Source organism: Anguilla rostrata, chromosome 13, assembly GCF_018555375.3.
Source record: "Anguilla rostrata isolate EN2019 chromosome 13, ASM1855537v3, whole genome shotgun sequence".
NCBI lineage: Eukaryota > Metazoa > Chordata > Actinopteri > Anguilliformes > Anguillidae > Anguilla > Anguilla rostrata.
In genome coordinates this window covers 18,284,979-18,301,711 of record NC_057945.1, presented here as the reverse complement: position 1 = coordinate 18,301,711, position 16,733 = coordinate 18,284,979, and the positions used below count along the sequence as shown (strand labels likewise).

Sequence of the window (16,733 nt, the reverse complement as noted above, 5' to 3'; positions counted from 1 at the left end):
CTGTTCACACTTACATTAGGTGTCTTATTAAGAGGAGAGGGAGACTGAAAGAAGACAGACACATAAAGACTGATGGAGGGATGGACAGAGAATGAATGGGGCAGAACCAGGCAGAGAGAGAGAGAGAGAGACAGAAGGAGGTGGGGGACGGGGGGGAGGAAAGCGTCAATCGGTTAATGGCCGCCGTCCTTGCAGCTACAATAGAAGCTTTTCTCGCTCATCTGCACAGAAAATGCCGGCCGACGCTTCCCGTTTCTCCAGCTTTCAGCACTTTTTTTGTGCTGTGCTAACAAAAGCTGGCATCCCTGAATCCTTTTCCTTTTACAAGCCTTTTTTCTTATACATCACCAACCCCCCCTCCCTCCCATACACACACGCTCGCTCGCTCACACACACACACACACACACACACACGCTCGCTCACACACACACACACACACACACACACACACACACACACACCTCGCCTCCCCTTTCTCTCTCATGGCTCTTTGTAACGGTGCTCTCATCACGTGCGACGGACCGAGGGCGGGGCTTGAGCGGCTGAATGGGTCAGCCGCCGGGGAGGGGAGAGGGGGACGCTAGCCGCTGTGGTCACTGGAGCGTCGGGACAAAGGAGCCATTTTACGAGCCCGGGCCGCGGGGGAAGGGGGGGTGTGGAGTGAGGTATGGAACAGGTCATGAGTTTTTGCTCAATAGACCTGGCTTTAGTGGGATTACCATGCCTTTTGGGTCAGCAGGGAGACAAGTTAATGCCAGTTGCTGTCCATTCACTGGTCAGGGTTTAGAGTGCGCTGATATGTATATATAGCTCCAACAACATTTTTTTTTGGTTGATTTGGCTCTGTACCTCACGGATTTCTAATCAAGCAGTTCACATTCAGTTTAAGTTAACATTATCAGTGTTAATGAATTTCATTTGTATACACTTCTATTTCACCGTGTAGAAATTACAGCACCTTTTATACAAGCTCCCCATTTCAGGGTACCAAAATATTTGGGACATATTAATGTTATGTAAATGAAAGTAGTCATGTTTAATACTTTGTTTAATGCTGTGTTTGCATGCAATGACTGCTTGAAGTCTGTGACTCATTGACATCACCAGATGCTGAGTGTCTTCTCTGGTGTTGCTGTGCCAGGCCTGGAATGCAGCCATCATCAGCCCCTGCTAGTGGCTAGTTTCCTTACATTTTCTCTTTAGCGTGAAACATATGTTAAATTGGATTCTGATTAGATGAATGACTTAGTCAGTCAACCATTTTTCCGTTTTTGGCTTTGAAAAAGTCAACATTGTTGCTTAGCAGTAACATTGTTGCTTAGCAGTATATTTGGGATCATTGTAGGATTAAGTGTCATCCAATGAATTTGGAGGCATTTGCTTGAACTTGAGCAGATAAAATGCTTCTGTACACTTAAGAATGCAGTTACATCATCAGTGAAGACAATACCTGTGCCAGTACCTGCGGCAGCCGTATATGCCCGAACCATAACATGCACACCAGGTTTCAACAGATGAAGGAGGGTGCTTTAGATCTTGGGCAGGTCCTCAAAACTTTTCTCTTAACATCACTCTGATGATTGGTCTCATCTGTCCACAAGACCTTTTTTTCAGAACTCTCAGGCTGTTTTAGATACTTTGTAGCAATCTGTAACTTGGCCATCCTGTTTTTGTGGCTAACTAGTGGTTTCCATCTTGCAGTGTAGCCTCTGTTGTTCTGTTAGTGAAGTCTTCTGCAGACAGTAGTTGATGACGCATCCACGCCTACCTCCTGTAAAGTGTTTCTGATCTGTCAGACAGGTGTTTGGGTTTTTTCCCCATTATGGTGAGAATTCTTCTGTCATCTACTGTAAAGGTCTTCCTTGAACTACCAGGCCCTTTGCAATTAATGGGTTCACTAGTGCTCTCTTTCTTCTTAATGAGGTTCCAAATAGTTGATTTTGGTTTGGCCTATGTCTCTGACAGTTCTTTTCTTATTTCCCAGCCTCATAATGACCTCCTTGACTTTCATTGGCACAACTCTGGTCCTCACATTGGCAAACGCCAATAACAGACTCCAAAGGCAATCAAAACGCTAGAATCAAGGCTGGATACTAAAAGCTCTCTCATACCTGCACCAAGGAAGCAATTAAATGTACCTGACCAGTCAGAAACTTAAGCCATTTGTTCCAAACATTATGGTGCCTTGAAATGGGGGGGCTGTGTATAAAAAGTGCTGTAATTTCTACATGGTGAAACCAAAATGTATAGCAAAACATGAGAATCTGCACTTTAACCACATGTGAGTAGTTTGATTTGGAATCTAAAATTGTGGAGTGCAGAGCTAAATCAAGAAAAAATATCTTGCTGCACCAAAAAGTTAAAAAAGCAATCTCCATTCCTATTAAGGACACTGAAAATAACACATTCCTGCACACGCACGCACACACACACACACACACACACACACACACACACACACAGTACCTGGGCCTGCTGGGCCAGATCTTGCCACAGGGACTGTGCATGAAATGTGAATCAGACTTAGTGGTGATGCTTTGCTGTAAAATCAAGCTGTGCTCTGGCACAGGCATCCTTTCTGTGAAGTGTAAGTTCCTGCATTTTATTCACTGCAGTCCTGGGAGGGGTCTTTCTAAATCCTCTACGTCAGGCCGGATTATTAAAGGCAATAAACCTAAAGTAGTCTATTATGAGCTATTCACGGCCTCATTATCACAAATAATGAGGTGTACTGTCCCACCTCAAAACCATCACGGACCCACTCCTGGACCCCCTGCAGTTCGCATACAGAGCCAACAGGTCTGTGGACGATGCTGTAAACATGGCCCTCCACTTCATCCTCCAGCACCTGGACACTGCAGGAACCTATGTCAGGATCCTGTTTGTGGACTTCAGCTCCGCCTTCAATACCATCATCCCGGCTCTACTACAGGACAAGCTTTCCCAGCTGCACGTGCCTGACTGCACCTGCAGGTGGATCACCGACTTCCTGTCTGACAGGAAGCAGCACGTGAAGCTGGGGAAACACGTCTCCGACTCCCGGACCATCAGCACCGGCTCCCCTCAAGGCTGCGTCCTTTCTCCTCTACTCTTCTCCCTGTATACCAATAGCTGCACCTCCAGTCATCAGTCAGTCAAGCTCCTGAAGTTTGCAGACGACACCACTCTCATTGGACTCATCTCTGGTGGGGATGAGTCTGCCTACAGGAGAGAGATTGAACATCTGGTGTCCTGGTGCAGCCATAACAACCTGGAGCTCAACGCCCTAAAGACAGTAGAGATGGTAGTGGACTTCAGAAGGAACGCAGCCCCACCCGCCCCATCACCCTGCATGACTCCCCAGTCGACACTGTGGAGTCCTTCTGCTTCCTGGGCACCATCATCACCCAGGACCTCAAGTGGGAGCTGAACATCACCTCCCTCACCAAGAAGGCTCAGCAGAGGATGTACTTCCTGCGGCAGCTGAAGAAGTTCAACCTGCCAATGACAATGATGGTGCACTTCTACACTGCCATCATTGAGTCCATCCTCACCTCCTCCATCACCATCTGGTACGCTGCTGCCACTGCCAAGGACAAGGGCAGACTGCAGCGTATCATTTGCGCTGCTGAGAGGGTGATTGGCTGCAATCTGCCATCCCTCCAGGACCTGCACACCTCCAGGGCCCTGAGGCGGGCAGGAAAGATTGTGGCCGACCCCTCCCACCCTGGACACAAACTCTTTCAAACACTCCCCTCCGGCAGGAGGCTGCGGTCCATCAGGACCAAAACCTCACGACACAAGAACAGTTTTTTCCCGACTGCAGCTGGCCTCATCAACAAGGCCCGGGACCCCCACTGATACTGTACTGTTATCCTGACCCCCACGGACACCAAACAGACAGCACCTGTACTTATAACACTTTATCCCCTTGCACTATTGTTTATTGTTTACTGTTTACCGTTTGCACTATGTTTATGTTATTTTATGTCTGTTATGTTTTTATTGCACTATGTTTATTTCATTTTATTTATCTTATTTTATGTTCACTGTTATGCACCACCTGACCAAAACAAATTCCTCGTATGTGTAAACCTACTTGGCAATAAACCTGATTCTGATTCTGATTCTGATTCTGATATTCATATTTCCCTTCAGTGCAGCGGTGGTGTTGATCTGGGGTGGCTAATTTTCTTTTAGCCACCTGGAACCACTTTTAGGTGCTGTAGATCCTTTGACATCTCTGCTGCTGAATTCTTTCAGAAGTGTTTATAAATTCCATTAGAATGTTTCGTGCTTCCTTTCTCTTTCAATTATTGCAGAATTTCACTGCCCCCGTCAAAACCTATGGGATCTAAGACTATGAAAAAGTGTTTATTTTTTAGTGATATTAATAGCAATGTAGCTAAATATTTCCCAGTGGATTTTATGTAGCAGGGAGGGGTGTAGACACCACACCCCCCCCCCCCTTCTCACTCCAGCTATCACATTTTGAATTGAGCATCCACACCTCAATAAAGTAAGGAAATAAATAGTGAGGCCATCTTATTACGCTAGACTGAGGTACACACAGGGAGTGGAGTGTTTAACGTGGGGGGCCACAGTTCCAAAGAGCGCCAGAAGCCCTTGACGGTATTCGCACAATGGAACCATCTGGAAGTGAGTAGCTGAAGGTCGTGCAGGCCCGATCAGCGCCACGCTGAGCTGCGGCGCGTTGGCCGCTCTGGCACAGTAGCCATAGCCTTGCGGCCGCAGCTTTGGGGTGGGGGGGTCGGGTGGGGGGTCCTGTGCCGAATTGTGCTGGAGACTGAACTTCTTTTTTTTTTCTTCGCTCAGTAATTGGGCTCACATGCAGCCTCGTCTCATAAAACTTACTGGGAGTTTGTCAGGCCGGCTAAATAGCGCAGCGCTCAATACCCAGCTGAGTCCACTGTGTGAAAGTCAAATGAACTGGTCCTCTTCTCCTTCACCCACAAAAGAGAAGTGGCTGGGTTTTGTGTTTGTTTGTATGTGGTTAGATAGCAAAAGTCCTATCTCACTCTTACTCTCTTGTTCTCTCTCTCTCTTTCTCTCTCTCTCTCTCTCTTTGTGTGTATGTGTTTTAAATTTTACGTTGTTAATTTGCTTTTCAAAACAATTTAAAAGTTCAATTTAGTCTTTAATTAATCTGTGATACGGGAATGATGCACAGCCGAGTTTGACATCCACACCCTTGCACTACTTTATTCCCGGAGAGTCTGTGAATTTAAATGGTGTGATCGCCCGATCAGAACCATCATGGATTGGCCCAAACTGCGGTTACCGGGGTCCCAGCGGGGGTCCGCCCACTCTGGTTTCCTCTCTTCCAATAGCCGCGCCGCGGGCCTTTTCCCTGCTGCGTCCGCTAACCGGATAATTCAGCGCCAGGACGGAGGGTTAACTATGTTTTTATAATTTACTAGCGTGGTGTTAGTCCGAGGTTTGGCAGAAGGTAGACGTGCCTGTTCACAGAGGCAACAGTGGGAGTTGTGGCCAGGCTGACAGGCCAGGGCTGACTGAAGTGGGGTTCGAGTCACACCCTGCGTGAGAAGAGGGGTGTCTGCGGGTTGTGTTCGCTCTGTTGTTTGGCAGGCAGGCTTTACTGTGTGTTTTTGGGATAGAGCAGGGATGAAGTCAGCTCAGCTTGTACTGTAAATACAGAGGTTCACACTGAGCTCCTACACGGGGAGGAAGCATCACTTGACATTGTTGCCCGCGCTGGCCGTAGTGCATCCTGGGATTGCATCCACTCCGGTGGGTTCAGGAAGGCTGACACGCTTGCCTGCGTCACCGTGGACCTGGGACGGGCGCATAGTCGCCTTCGTCCTCCGTAATGCCTCCTCATCATCACTTTCAGGTCCTGAGTAAGGGTATTAGTGAGAAAGGCACGAGTAAACCTCTCTGAAATATGTATGTGAGCTGTTTTGAAGTGGGATGTTATTTTAGGAGGGGGGTAAGAATGGTGTCATTTTTGCAGTGAGATGCTTTGAGTGTTTGAACGCAATCAAACGTGTATGACATCACTGGCACACTCCTGTTGCATCCTGTGAGCAAGATGCTGCATTTGAATCGATTTTGTAAATATCCAGCCGCGCATACTGACATGCCATGTGCTAGTCTCCTTGAACAAGGCTGCCTGCAAAGCTTTTTTTATGGGCCTGCAGTTTCTGCCGGTCTGAGCGGTAAGCTCATTTTTTTATAAGCAGCTGACTGTATAAAATCACATTGATCGTTGTTGTTTTCATTTTTGCTGCACTTAACTTATAATTCCTTTTAAGAAGAGATGTTTTTTTAATTCTGTTTTCTCTCACTGTTCTAATATCTACTGTTTTAATATCTGAATCTCGACACCATTGTAAATGAGGACTGTTCCTCAGTGCTATGGTGAGGTGAAATGAAGGTTGGATAAAAGTTTGTCTGTGTGACCGTGTGCGCTCACCCTGCCCCTCCCTGTGGTTACAGCGTGCCCGTCCGGCTACTTCAAGCCCGCCCAGGGGGATGACTCCTGCATACAGTGTCCCATGAACAGCCGCACCACCAACGAGGGGGCCACCACCTGCGTCTGCCGCAGCGGCTACTACCGGACCGACTCGGACCCCATCCGGATGCCCTGCACCAGTACGTATGACCCCCCCCACCACCACTCAGACACCACTGCACTGCGACCTGCCCTGGTGCACAGGGGCACAATGGCATTTGAAGAGCATTTAAGTAGGCTTGAAAGATAAGGATAAGTCACAGTCTGAGTCACAGCAGTCTCGAGCGCCACATTCAGGTGTGCTGCACATAGACTGACAGCTGGAGATGAGCCAGTCCACCTGAATCCACTGGACCTGTGTGTTTATCCACAGTTAGGTCAAACACAATAATAGTGATAAAGAAAGGATTGGGCGATTTTAGGCAGAATTGCAAAGGCAAAATAAGTACAGCTGAGTGAAATAAAAATGATAAAAACAACTGATCTTGTGTCTTTCTGCTTATACGAATAGCCTATGTATCCTTCTGCGTACATCCTGCTTTTCCCTTACTCGTCATTCGTCGGCTTGTTACTACCGCCAAATCCATCCGGTGTTGAGCGCTCTTTCCCAAGACATATCTAGCTAGCTATCCTGTCAGGCTAAGCTAACAATAACTGAGCTCCAATCAAGCCAGCTCATGTGACTGTGATCTGAGGCTAACGGACCCTGTGGAGTTTGTAGCTCTGTGTTGTCTGTTTGACTTACTGCTTCAGGGCTGGATGCCAATGTTTGGGTACAATCACTGGTGTAGTAATCAAGTTATTCATCTGGTTTGTGAATATTTAAGAGGCTGTTTGTTGTCTTCACCGTTTGCTCATTAAGTGTGAGTCGATCAACAGAATGATAAAATGATGAACATCCATAAAAAGGAGTAACATCCATTGTATATTTATTAGACCTGTTAGTTGATTACATGTTTCTCTATGATTAATTTTTCAGTGGTTGAGTAATCGTTTCACTGCATGTACAGTATTTCTTAAGACGTGGCATTATGCATATCAAGAGAGACGTCCAACTCTCTACAACATCTCTATTAACATTTACACAGATATTTGCATAATTTATCCTCAAACGGGCCCATTGGAAACACGCTATATAATTACAATGGAAACGCTGAAACCACTGGGGTGGAGGTTGCATTTCCGTGGTTCAGGGTTTCTGTGCTGGTTTGTAAATCAAGGCATCCTATTGCTGAAGCTCATTGGCTCTGATTCCACAGCACTGCACAGAAAATGAGATCAGAATGCTAACAGGCTGCCCTGTGATATATTGGCAACCTGTCCATGGCGTTGTACTGCCTCTCACCCAATGCATGCTGGGATAGGCTTCAGCACCCCCTGCGATCCTGACCAGGATAAGTAGATAATAGATGGATGGATAGATGGATGGATGGGTGGGTGGGTGGATGGATGGATGGATGGATAGAGGGATGGATGGATGAATGGATGCTAACAGGCGTTTGCGCGCGTCTCTCCACAGCTGTCCCCTCGGCGCCCCAGAACGTGATCTCCAGCGTGAACGAGACCTCGCTGATGCTGGAGTGGGCCCCGCCGCGGGAGGGCGGGGGCCGCGAGGACGTGGTCTACAACATCATCTGCAAGAGCTGCGGGGCGGGGCGGGGGGGCTGCACGCGCTGCGGGGACAACGTGCAGTTCGTCCCGCGCCAGCTGGGCCTGACCGAGCCGCGCGTCTACATCAGCGACCTGCTGGCCCACACGCAGTACACCTTCGAGATCCAGGCCGTCAACGGCGTCTCCGACCAGAGCCCCTACTCCCCGCATTACTCCTCCGTCAACATCATCACCAACCAGGCCGGTGAGTCCGAGGCCGCGCTTCTGCTTCCTGTTCGCGCCCTTTCTCGGGTTTGTGCTTGCTACATTCTCCCCGTGTGTTTTTTGTTTTGTTTTACTCACTCCCAGTGTGAGAGTTTTTTGTGGTCAGAATTTCGATATTGAAGCAAAAGCACCTTATTGCCCATCAGCAAATATGAGAAAATTATATAGAATTATATATTTAAAAGATATGTGATATTGGCCAAATTCCAGACATCAAACTGGGTTTGGGTGACAGTTGTGTGCTCAAAGAGATGCCATGTTTGCCTCCTGTTACTCAGAACAGAGGGAGAGTCACTGTGATTAGTGCCAAGTGTGCTATTTGATTTCAGCTTTCGTTTGCTCTTAAGCAAACCTAGAAACAGTCTTATCCCTCTCTCACTCACTTACCTAACCGAGTGGCTCCTTAAATAAGGAAGTAGTTTCACGGAAGTAGTTACGGCTAGGTGTGTAACTGCTTATTTCCATGTTCAAAAACTCAATACGAGACGAGTACGTATTCTTCCTGAAAACCAGGCCTGGATTTGATTATAACGGTATGATCGTTACTCATTTTTAAATTTCGTTTTTTTTTCCTCCCGTCATCTCTGACATCGCATTTTATTTTTATCCGGTCAGTCTGGCTTTTGTTACAGATGTGGTAGCTCTCATTTCCCACTAAGTGATTGTGGTCTAGATGACTGCGCTCCAATTATTTCACAAAGGAACAGAATTGATTAGCTATTTAATTGTCTCTGTAAAAGGCACGGTCGGCCGTGCCAGGCTTCGCTCTCCCGTAACCGATGGGCGGGAATGACTGGAGCCTTTATCCTGGCCTGGGCTTTGTGTCCTATTGGCAGCCGAGGTGCATGTCATTTCTGATTATTTGACTGGACCCAGTTCAATCCAGTGAGACCAGGCTGTCTGAAGCCCTACCGTTGCCTTACCGAATGCGATGCGTCACCCGACGTCTACCTCGGCAGACGCCTCAACGGGTTTGGCTCCTGTCGACGTCAAGGAAGCAGCTTTTCAGAGACGCCAGGAAAAATTGAGAAGAAGAAGAAACGCGTCGAAGAAATGAGTAGAAATACGCAAGTTCAAAGAGTTCAGTACTCTTTGAGGCCCTTGTATTTTTCTTTGGAGCAGACTGTTCTGGAAGTACAGGTCCAGTGCAGCTTTTTTCAGTTCCCCTCATTTACACTATGTTGCTGGAGAGGAGGGCTTTAAGTCTTTGAAGTGGCAGCAGTGAAGGTGGGGCAGTGACCTGTACAGATGAAGTTAAGTGTGGGAAAAGCGGGCCTTTTAGGCTGATGGACTTTAGGTTTATGCGACAAACGTTCGTGGAGTTCTGCGTTCAAGGGTTTTGAAGTTTTAATGGCCATTTTAATTTTTTCCCCACTCTCAAATCCCGCAAACATTAACATTTGACCTTGTGAGTAAAATTGTCAGACCTCATTCAGAGTGTTAGAGATGACTCCTGGAAATAAAGCTCGCCTACATTCTTAAAATGGTGCCTTTCTCCCCCTCCGTGGTACCTCCTGTTTTGGGGAAACTGGGGCCCTTGGGTGTAACAAAGGCTTCTAATGAGCTTCCCTCTCCCCTCCCTCTAACCCATCCCAAAGGGAAGCGGCCAGCCCTGACGACGGAATTGGTGCAAATTGGGCTATGGGGCGGTTTGGTACCGTCTCCAGCGTTGTCTGTCACTTTGGATTATGAGCAGAGACATCCCGTCCGACGGAGCTGTGAAAGGATCAAGCCCCCACCTCCCCCCCAACACTCCATGACCAGCCTTGCCCCAAAACACGGGGGCACAAAGTGGGACGGGGGGCAGTGGGGGTGGGGTCAGCCGCGGCGGCCCGTAATTACGGGCCGGTTTTAGAGGCCCTCGAGGTTACGAAAACATCTTGTCACTCCTAATTACCGGAGGCGACTGGACGGCCGCTCCGGCTCTCTGCGTGCGCTGCGCGCTCATTGGACGCTTCGGAAAGGGTTGGAACGAGCGTCGGCTCCGGCTTCAGGGCTCCCCGTGAAAAAAAACAAACAGATGCATGAATTGGATGTGACTGGCGTGAAAGCGCTCTCTCGTGTGAGCAACCCCGCCACCCTGTTTAATTCTGTGACTTGTCAACGAGGAGCAATTAACATGCCACGGCGAGGAATGAGGTTTTCATTTTATCCGGCCCCGCCCAAGTAGGCGGAGCTTACGGTTCTCATCTGCGGCCTACAGTTAACCGAGTGGCTAGGGTGAACTGCAGTAGACTTAGATAGGGTGAAGCCTCGATGAACACATGGGGTGCGTGTGTCAGCACATTGACACATTTTGGTTCATTTAATCAGGGAGTATGACTAATTCTGGAACATTCTTGTTACCCTGAAATTGTGTGATTTGGCTTTGAGACACAATCCTGTACATCAGGATGGTAAACCGTGACAAAGTCCATTTTAAATTTAACTGTGGAAACATCTTAATTTTTAAAAAATTTATGAAAACATCTGTCAAAATATGACATTCCACATCTTGCCAGGTTTCCAGGAAAAAAAAAATCAAGAGTAGATCCTGTTATTAGAGACCAGTGACGGAGGTGGCCCCCTAATACTCATCAGTCTGAATGTCTACATGCTAACATATGGCATTGAGACACCATGTGCACCTGTTAGCCAGGCACAGATAGACATATTGTCACCCAGCTAGTATGGACAGTGTCTACTGTATCTGTTAGCATGAACACAGGCAGATGGCATCCATTTTTTTTTGTTTTTTTTAACAAGCACAAGCACATACTTTCAGCCGATGTCCATACACGGCAAAAAATATTGTACCTAAAACGGGGTAAATGCAGTTCATCAATGAAATTATGTAAAAAAAAAAGAAAACAGGAAAAATTAAATCAAACTGGGCAACATTTTCTGATTAGCCACCGTGAAAGATGTTATAAAGCTGTTATAAACCTGAAGTAAACGAGTCGAGTGGCAGCCTGTGGTGGAGCCGTGTCCATAGTCAACACAGATGAGATTGTTATCAGGTGAACAGGCCGGGTGAATGAGACAGTCGCATTAGTTGGAAGCGAGTGGTTTCATCCGGTTCTTCCCTGTCCTGTGCTTGCTGAAGATTTATGACTTCATTATTTCTGAAATTGCACTACCCAAAAGGTAACCAGGCAAGCAACACAAGACCGGTGACCTGCCAGACCAGGCTTCCATTTTAAAACACTTCTGGGTCATTCAGAACATGTGAGTGAAAAAGCAAAACCTGCTACAGTGGGCTTTTGTACAGGAGGCTGTAGCTTTGTTAAGTTTCTTTGACAGGTCCTAAATGATAGTAGGGAAGCATCTCATAAAACTGACTGTAATATCTGGCTGTTAGTGGCACAAGTTAGTTTTTTGAACATTTTGGAAAAAACTTTCCTCAAAAATCTGTGAAGCTGATCTTTTTCCCCACTTTGGGAAGTTAGAGTAAGAACATTTCTATATGTGCCTCACAAAAAGAAATGTACGCGCACATATTCAGACACAAACACCATTATCAGTATTTTATTCCATATGAGAAACTGCATCTATTTTCACCACACCTGTCACACTGTCCTTCATTGCCTGCTGTGACTCTTTATATTGGCTTGCCTCATTGGCCGAGTTGTGGTCACTACGCCTGTACTTGGTCAGGTTCTGCCTCTGCTTTGCTTCTGTAATGGTAAAGAGACACCACTTGTGGTTTTCATCACTGGTTGCCATCGTCGCAGTGCTCCAAATGAGTGCATTTTATTCTGATTTGCGCTTGATTATTAGCGGTGATGGTTATTTTGTTAGCAGGCTTCAAGACTAGTTACATCTATCCCTCCCTCTCCCTTTCTCACTCTTTCTCTCCCTCCCACCCCCTCCTTCTCACCCTTTCCCTCCCCCCACCCCCTCTCTCTGACCTAATAGTATCTTTCATTGGTTCTGGCAGCTGTGAAATCAAATTATCCCTGAATGTTGAAATGTGTTTACAGCCTTTACAAGTGCTCACAAACATACACAGACATGCACAAGACTTGTGGGAACTTGTGGGTTCTGACTAATTTGATTGCTGTGTGGAATCATTCTGCGAAATGTTTGTGTATTTTCCAGGAGTTACATAAAAAGCAGACTATTCATGGGAGTGTGTGTTTACTGTAGCTTTTTTCAGTTCCACCGTATTTATTTTACACATTACTCTATTTCAGATGAGACTGAAAGCTGAAATGTGCACCCATTGCAATTTATCTGTACGCTGCATACACATTAGGCATGAAAAGGTCAGGAAATTTGCATTTGGAAGGAGTGGGTGTGGTCAAAGACTCTCCAATAGCATAATGATGTCAGACTCAGTATGCTCTACCACTGAACAGTTCTGGGTGCTCTGCACTGAAAATCTGGCCCGGTCTCTGCATTATGAATATTCATGAAGGTGATCAGTCAATAGCTGAATCTGCAGATATTAAGAAGTTTGTTTCAGTTGGGATTCCTCCATTTTTTTCTCAGTTTACAAGATGGAACATTTACATTGTCATTTAGATTTGATTTGGAATGTCTCACTATGCATGAGTGTGGCTTTTCCAGACTGAATGAAGTTAAAGGTGTTAACCAAAGCAAAACCAAAGCAGGTGAATTGTTGTGTATGTCAGGAGACGTTAAAAATACATACAGTACTGGGTCGCTTAAGCATGCCCAGTTGTATAAAGTTATCTTCAGTTATTGCTGTTTGTCGCAAGCTGTTGGGAAAAGCGTTGATTTACATCATATAAAATTAAGCGTGATCAGTTGTGGATTTGAGATAAGATGAAGTCAGATAAGGTAGATTGAGGGTGTATTTCTTCAGTACAGCTGTGTACAGAGCCCATTAGCTAGCTCTCCTTTGTGTTTCCCAATATCTTTGAAGAGCACATTTAGGGAAGCATTACTTCTTTTTTTAAAGATAAAATCACCCACTAGTGATTTTCGTTTAGTTCTGTTGCTCAAATGTAGGGCCAAACCACAAGTCTGGGGAGGTGAATTTCACCCTCACGAATAAAATGGATTAATTCCTGAAATAAAATCAGTTTGACCATAAATGCTCCTTAAACATCCTATTTTTATGGTTCAGATTTGGGATTTTAAAGATTAAAACATTGCAACTGTAGTACTTAACAATAGCATGGAGAAGGTGGCTCTCGGTTCAAAATTAGTAGTGATATTTATGTGAATTGTACCCGAATCCCTGTTTTATCTGACAGCCATAATTCTCATACAGCAGGGGGGGGGGTGGGGGATTGCGGGGTCTCATCAGCACTGGTCGAGTGATCTGTCCCAACTCTCTGAGGAAGTGGTCACACAGCGCTGACTGGCACACAGAAAGCATGCGGGTTAAGGTTGCTACAGCGACAAGCACAGTGTGCCTTCTGGAATTTGTTACTTTCTCCCAGTTGTTTCCTACCGAGTTTCACGTGTTAGAAGAGTTAGTAACTCCGCTGATTCAGCAGCAGAATACGAGCTACAGAGACTGCATCTCGGTTGCGGAGCGGCTAATGATTACTCTGTGATTCTTGGCCTCAGGTAAACAAAAGTTGTCAAACTAGGGAAGTAGCTACTGAAATGTAATAAGACAGACACTTAACAAAGCAAAGAAATAATCGGCCAGCTGATCACTGTGGTTTGAAAGCCCTGCTGCAGAGACAGCAGCCTTTTGTTCTAGTCTTCCACTTCCGCCCCACTCCCCTTCTCCACGTCGAAACTCTACTTCACACCGATTGGCTTGACGGACTGACCGACGGGGTCCTGACGCCTTGTGCATGCAAGGGCCGACCGCAGCTGACGACACACACACACACACACACACACCAGGCAGACTGTACCCCTGTACCCCTTTTTTCAGTACATTTGAGATCTACTGCTGCCATGTGCAGAGAAAGCCTTAATAACTGCATGCATAAAGCTATATGCTAATTAGGCTGTCTGATAAAGCAAACCTTCCGTATAGCACTCATAAAAATTATTGCTGATATCAGACATCCTGAATCTCACATGGCTGTATTCAAACGTTTATTAAAGTTTTGCTCAGCACATTTGAGATATCCACTGCTGAAATGTGAGCTCAGTTTTCCCTTAGTGAGCAATCTATTCATTTTTTCTTTCCAGAAATATGATTTCCTTCATAGGGTTTGTTCAAAAGCTCTGTGATACTGCAGGGATACATGCTCAGGATAATGTATTTTGTATCTTTTAAATAAACAGATTTTGCTCTGAATGCATGTGTTCCCATTTGTTTCTGTCCTCCTTCCGCGGCTGGATGTTTGGTGGCTCCTAATGGCTGCTGAGCATTAGAGAAGGGCCGGTTGTAGCTGTTAGCACGTCTCCTCCTGGCTCTCCTCCTGAGCCTGTGGTTGGTGGAAATGCAGTGCAGGGGTAGCATGATAGCGCCATCTGATCTGAATCAGCCCAGTGAGTAATGAGAGACCGATGGAGCCTGGCTCTGAATAAGTCTTTGGGGGGAAAGGGGGCTTGTGTGCTAACGGGCAGCCACCAAATGAGCCGTACAGAGCGTCAGCTACGATAAGGCCGAGTTCTCCATCACCTGCCCTCTTCTCCCAGTTCCCCGTGGCCAGACCCTGCAAATGGAAACTTACTGCCTGGGCCTGCGCTCACCTCATCCTCTCAGCTTGGCGGTTTGAACCGTTAAGTTTGTTGATGCTGAAGAGAAATTCGCTATGGAGGTTTTGCTCCGAGCCCCATTTCTAAACCAGCCGCGGCGTTGGAAAAACGAGAAAGAAACAGCATGAATAAATTCCTTGACGCTTCCTTAATCTAAGAATAAATAAAACATAGACTGGGACCTCGTACGTCGTTCTGAAGGCTTCAGAAATTATCGCTGCTATGGGGTGGTTTGGATTAGAAATAATCGTCTCAGTGATAAGCATTTGACAACTGTGTAAGCCTCTGAATTTACTGTTGCGGAATTTGCATATTGTGTGAAATTTTTTTTTTCCTCCCCGTAGTGAGAACGGTTTAAAGCTTGAGGAACTGAAATCTTAACAGTCTAGCTTGACTACTTTGGAAACTCTCTCAAGAGATGAAACAACCCAAAAATCTATCACAGATGGGGATCGGGGAGGGCTGCCAGCCTGGTTTTGGGCCAGCGTGCTCAGAGTGCATGCAGAACACAGGCTCTCCCCCCTTAAGTGCGCTGGCGGCACGTCTCGTAAATCAGGAGTACTAGCAGCGGGAAGAATCCTGCTTGTTTAGGGAAAGACTGGGCTTGTGTGTTATCTGAATAGGACGGAGCGTAACGCCGTGTACCTTCGTCTTCGGCCGAAGAACTGCGCCCCTTACAGTCTTCTTTAAACTTCAGATGAAATGAGTCATGTGACGGTGGAATAGTTTGAGCATTGAAAGGCACCGACCCCAGTGATGTCCGGAGGACTTTGCAGGTTCTGTTTATGGAGTGGGTGGGGTTTGAGTCCCCGAGCAGGCTGACGTAGCCCTGCAGTGATCTCTGGGCTCTGGCAGCTTTATTTCCCCCCCACGCGTCTTTAATGTCATTAAACACAATCGCTTCTCCTGCATGTTTCACAAGTTGGACTCTCCAGGGGGCAAGGAGAGGCCTCTGGAAAAATTAGAGTAAGGCAAGAGGGGACTGCCTTTGAAATGGCAATGGCTTTTTCAGGATAGCAAAAACTGCAGCTATGTGTGTGTGTGTGTGTGTGTATGTGCACATGCATGTATGTCTGTGTGCTGTTCCACCAATGACTGCTCCCATTCCTCTTTCTTCCAATCATGCTTCTGTGATGATCGTCTGTGCGCCTCTCCTGGCCAATCACGGTTAGAGAAACCCAGGCTGAAGGGCCAGGAGCGTGGAACAGAAGGAGGGAGACGGGCTGAATGGGCTGTAGGGAGTGAGAGGGGGCAACACGCCCTGAATGAGCGGGACAGCGCTGGAACAGAAAGGCCCTGGACAGAACAATAGCAGCAAGGGGTTATTTATTTACTGACTGGGTAGAGAGATTGAATGAGACGGATCAGGGTTCAGGAAATTGCTTTTGAGCGTTTGCAAGGCCAAGCGATGTTCCTTGGATGCAGCGTTAAATTGGTGGAGATTTAAATGACTGGAAAATGACTCCGTAAATCTCTTCTTTTGTTGATCACGGAAGTCACTGGATGCTCTCTGACAAGGGAGGGATACTCTGCGACTCTGGGCTTTTTTCTATACCCCAGCACTGCTCTGCTTCCCATTTACACACTGTCATGCTAGAATGGATCACAGGGCTGCCAAGTCCTAATGTAGATTGCAAGACTGCACATAAGACAGTTTTTTATACATCCAGCTTTCACTGAAGCTCTGGCCTCACCCTGTTCCAGTGCTCTCTCTGTCTCTCTCTCCCTGGAGAAGAACATTTCTCATTATTTATTAGATTTTTT

General features: G+C 46.6%; 1 protein-coding gene across 6 annotated transcripts in view; it reads left to right on the top strand.

Annotated features, from left to right (window-relative positions):
• Positions 1 to 16,733, top strand: part of LOC135237385 (ephrin type-B receptor 2-like) — a 134,369-nt gene that overhangs the window by 91,328 nt on the left and 26,308 nt on the right. For all 6 annotated transcript variants that reach the window (XM_064304508.1, XM_064304507.1, XM_064304506.1 and 3 more), the window contains exons 4-5: positions 6,461 to 6,616; positions 7,996 to 8,331. In XM_064304508.1, coding sequence (XP_064160578.1) covers positions 6,461 to 6,616; positions 7,996 to 8,331 — 492 coding nt within the window. The remainder of the gene's footprint in view (positions 1 to 6,460; positions 6,617 to 7,995; positions 8,332 to 16,733) is intronic.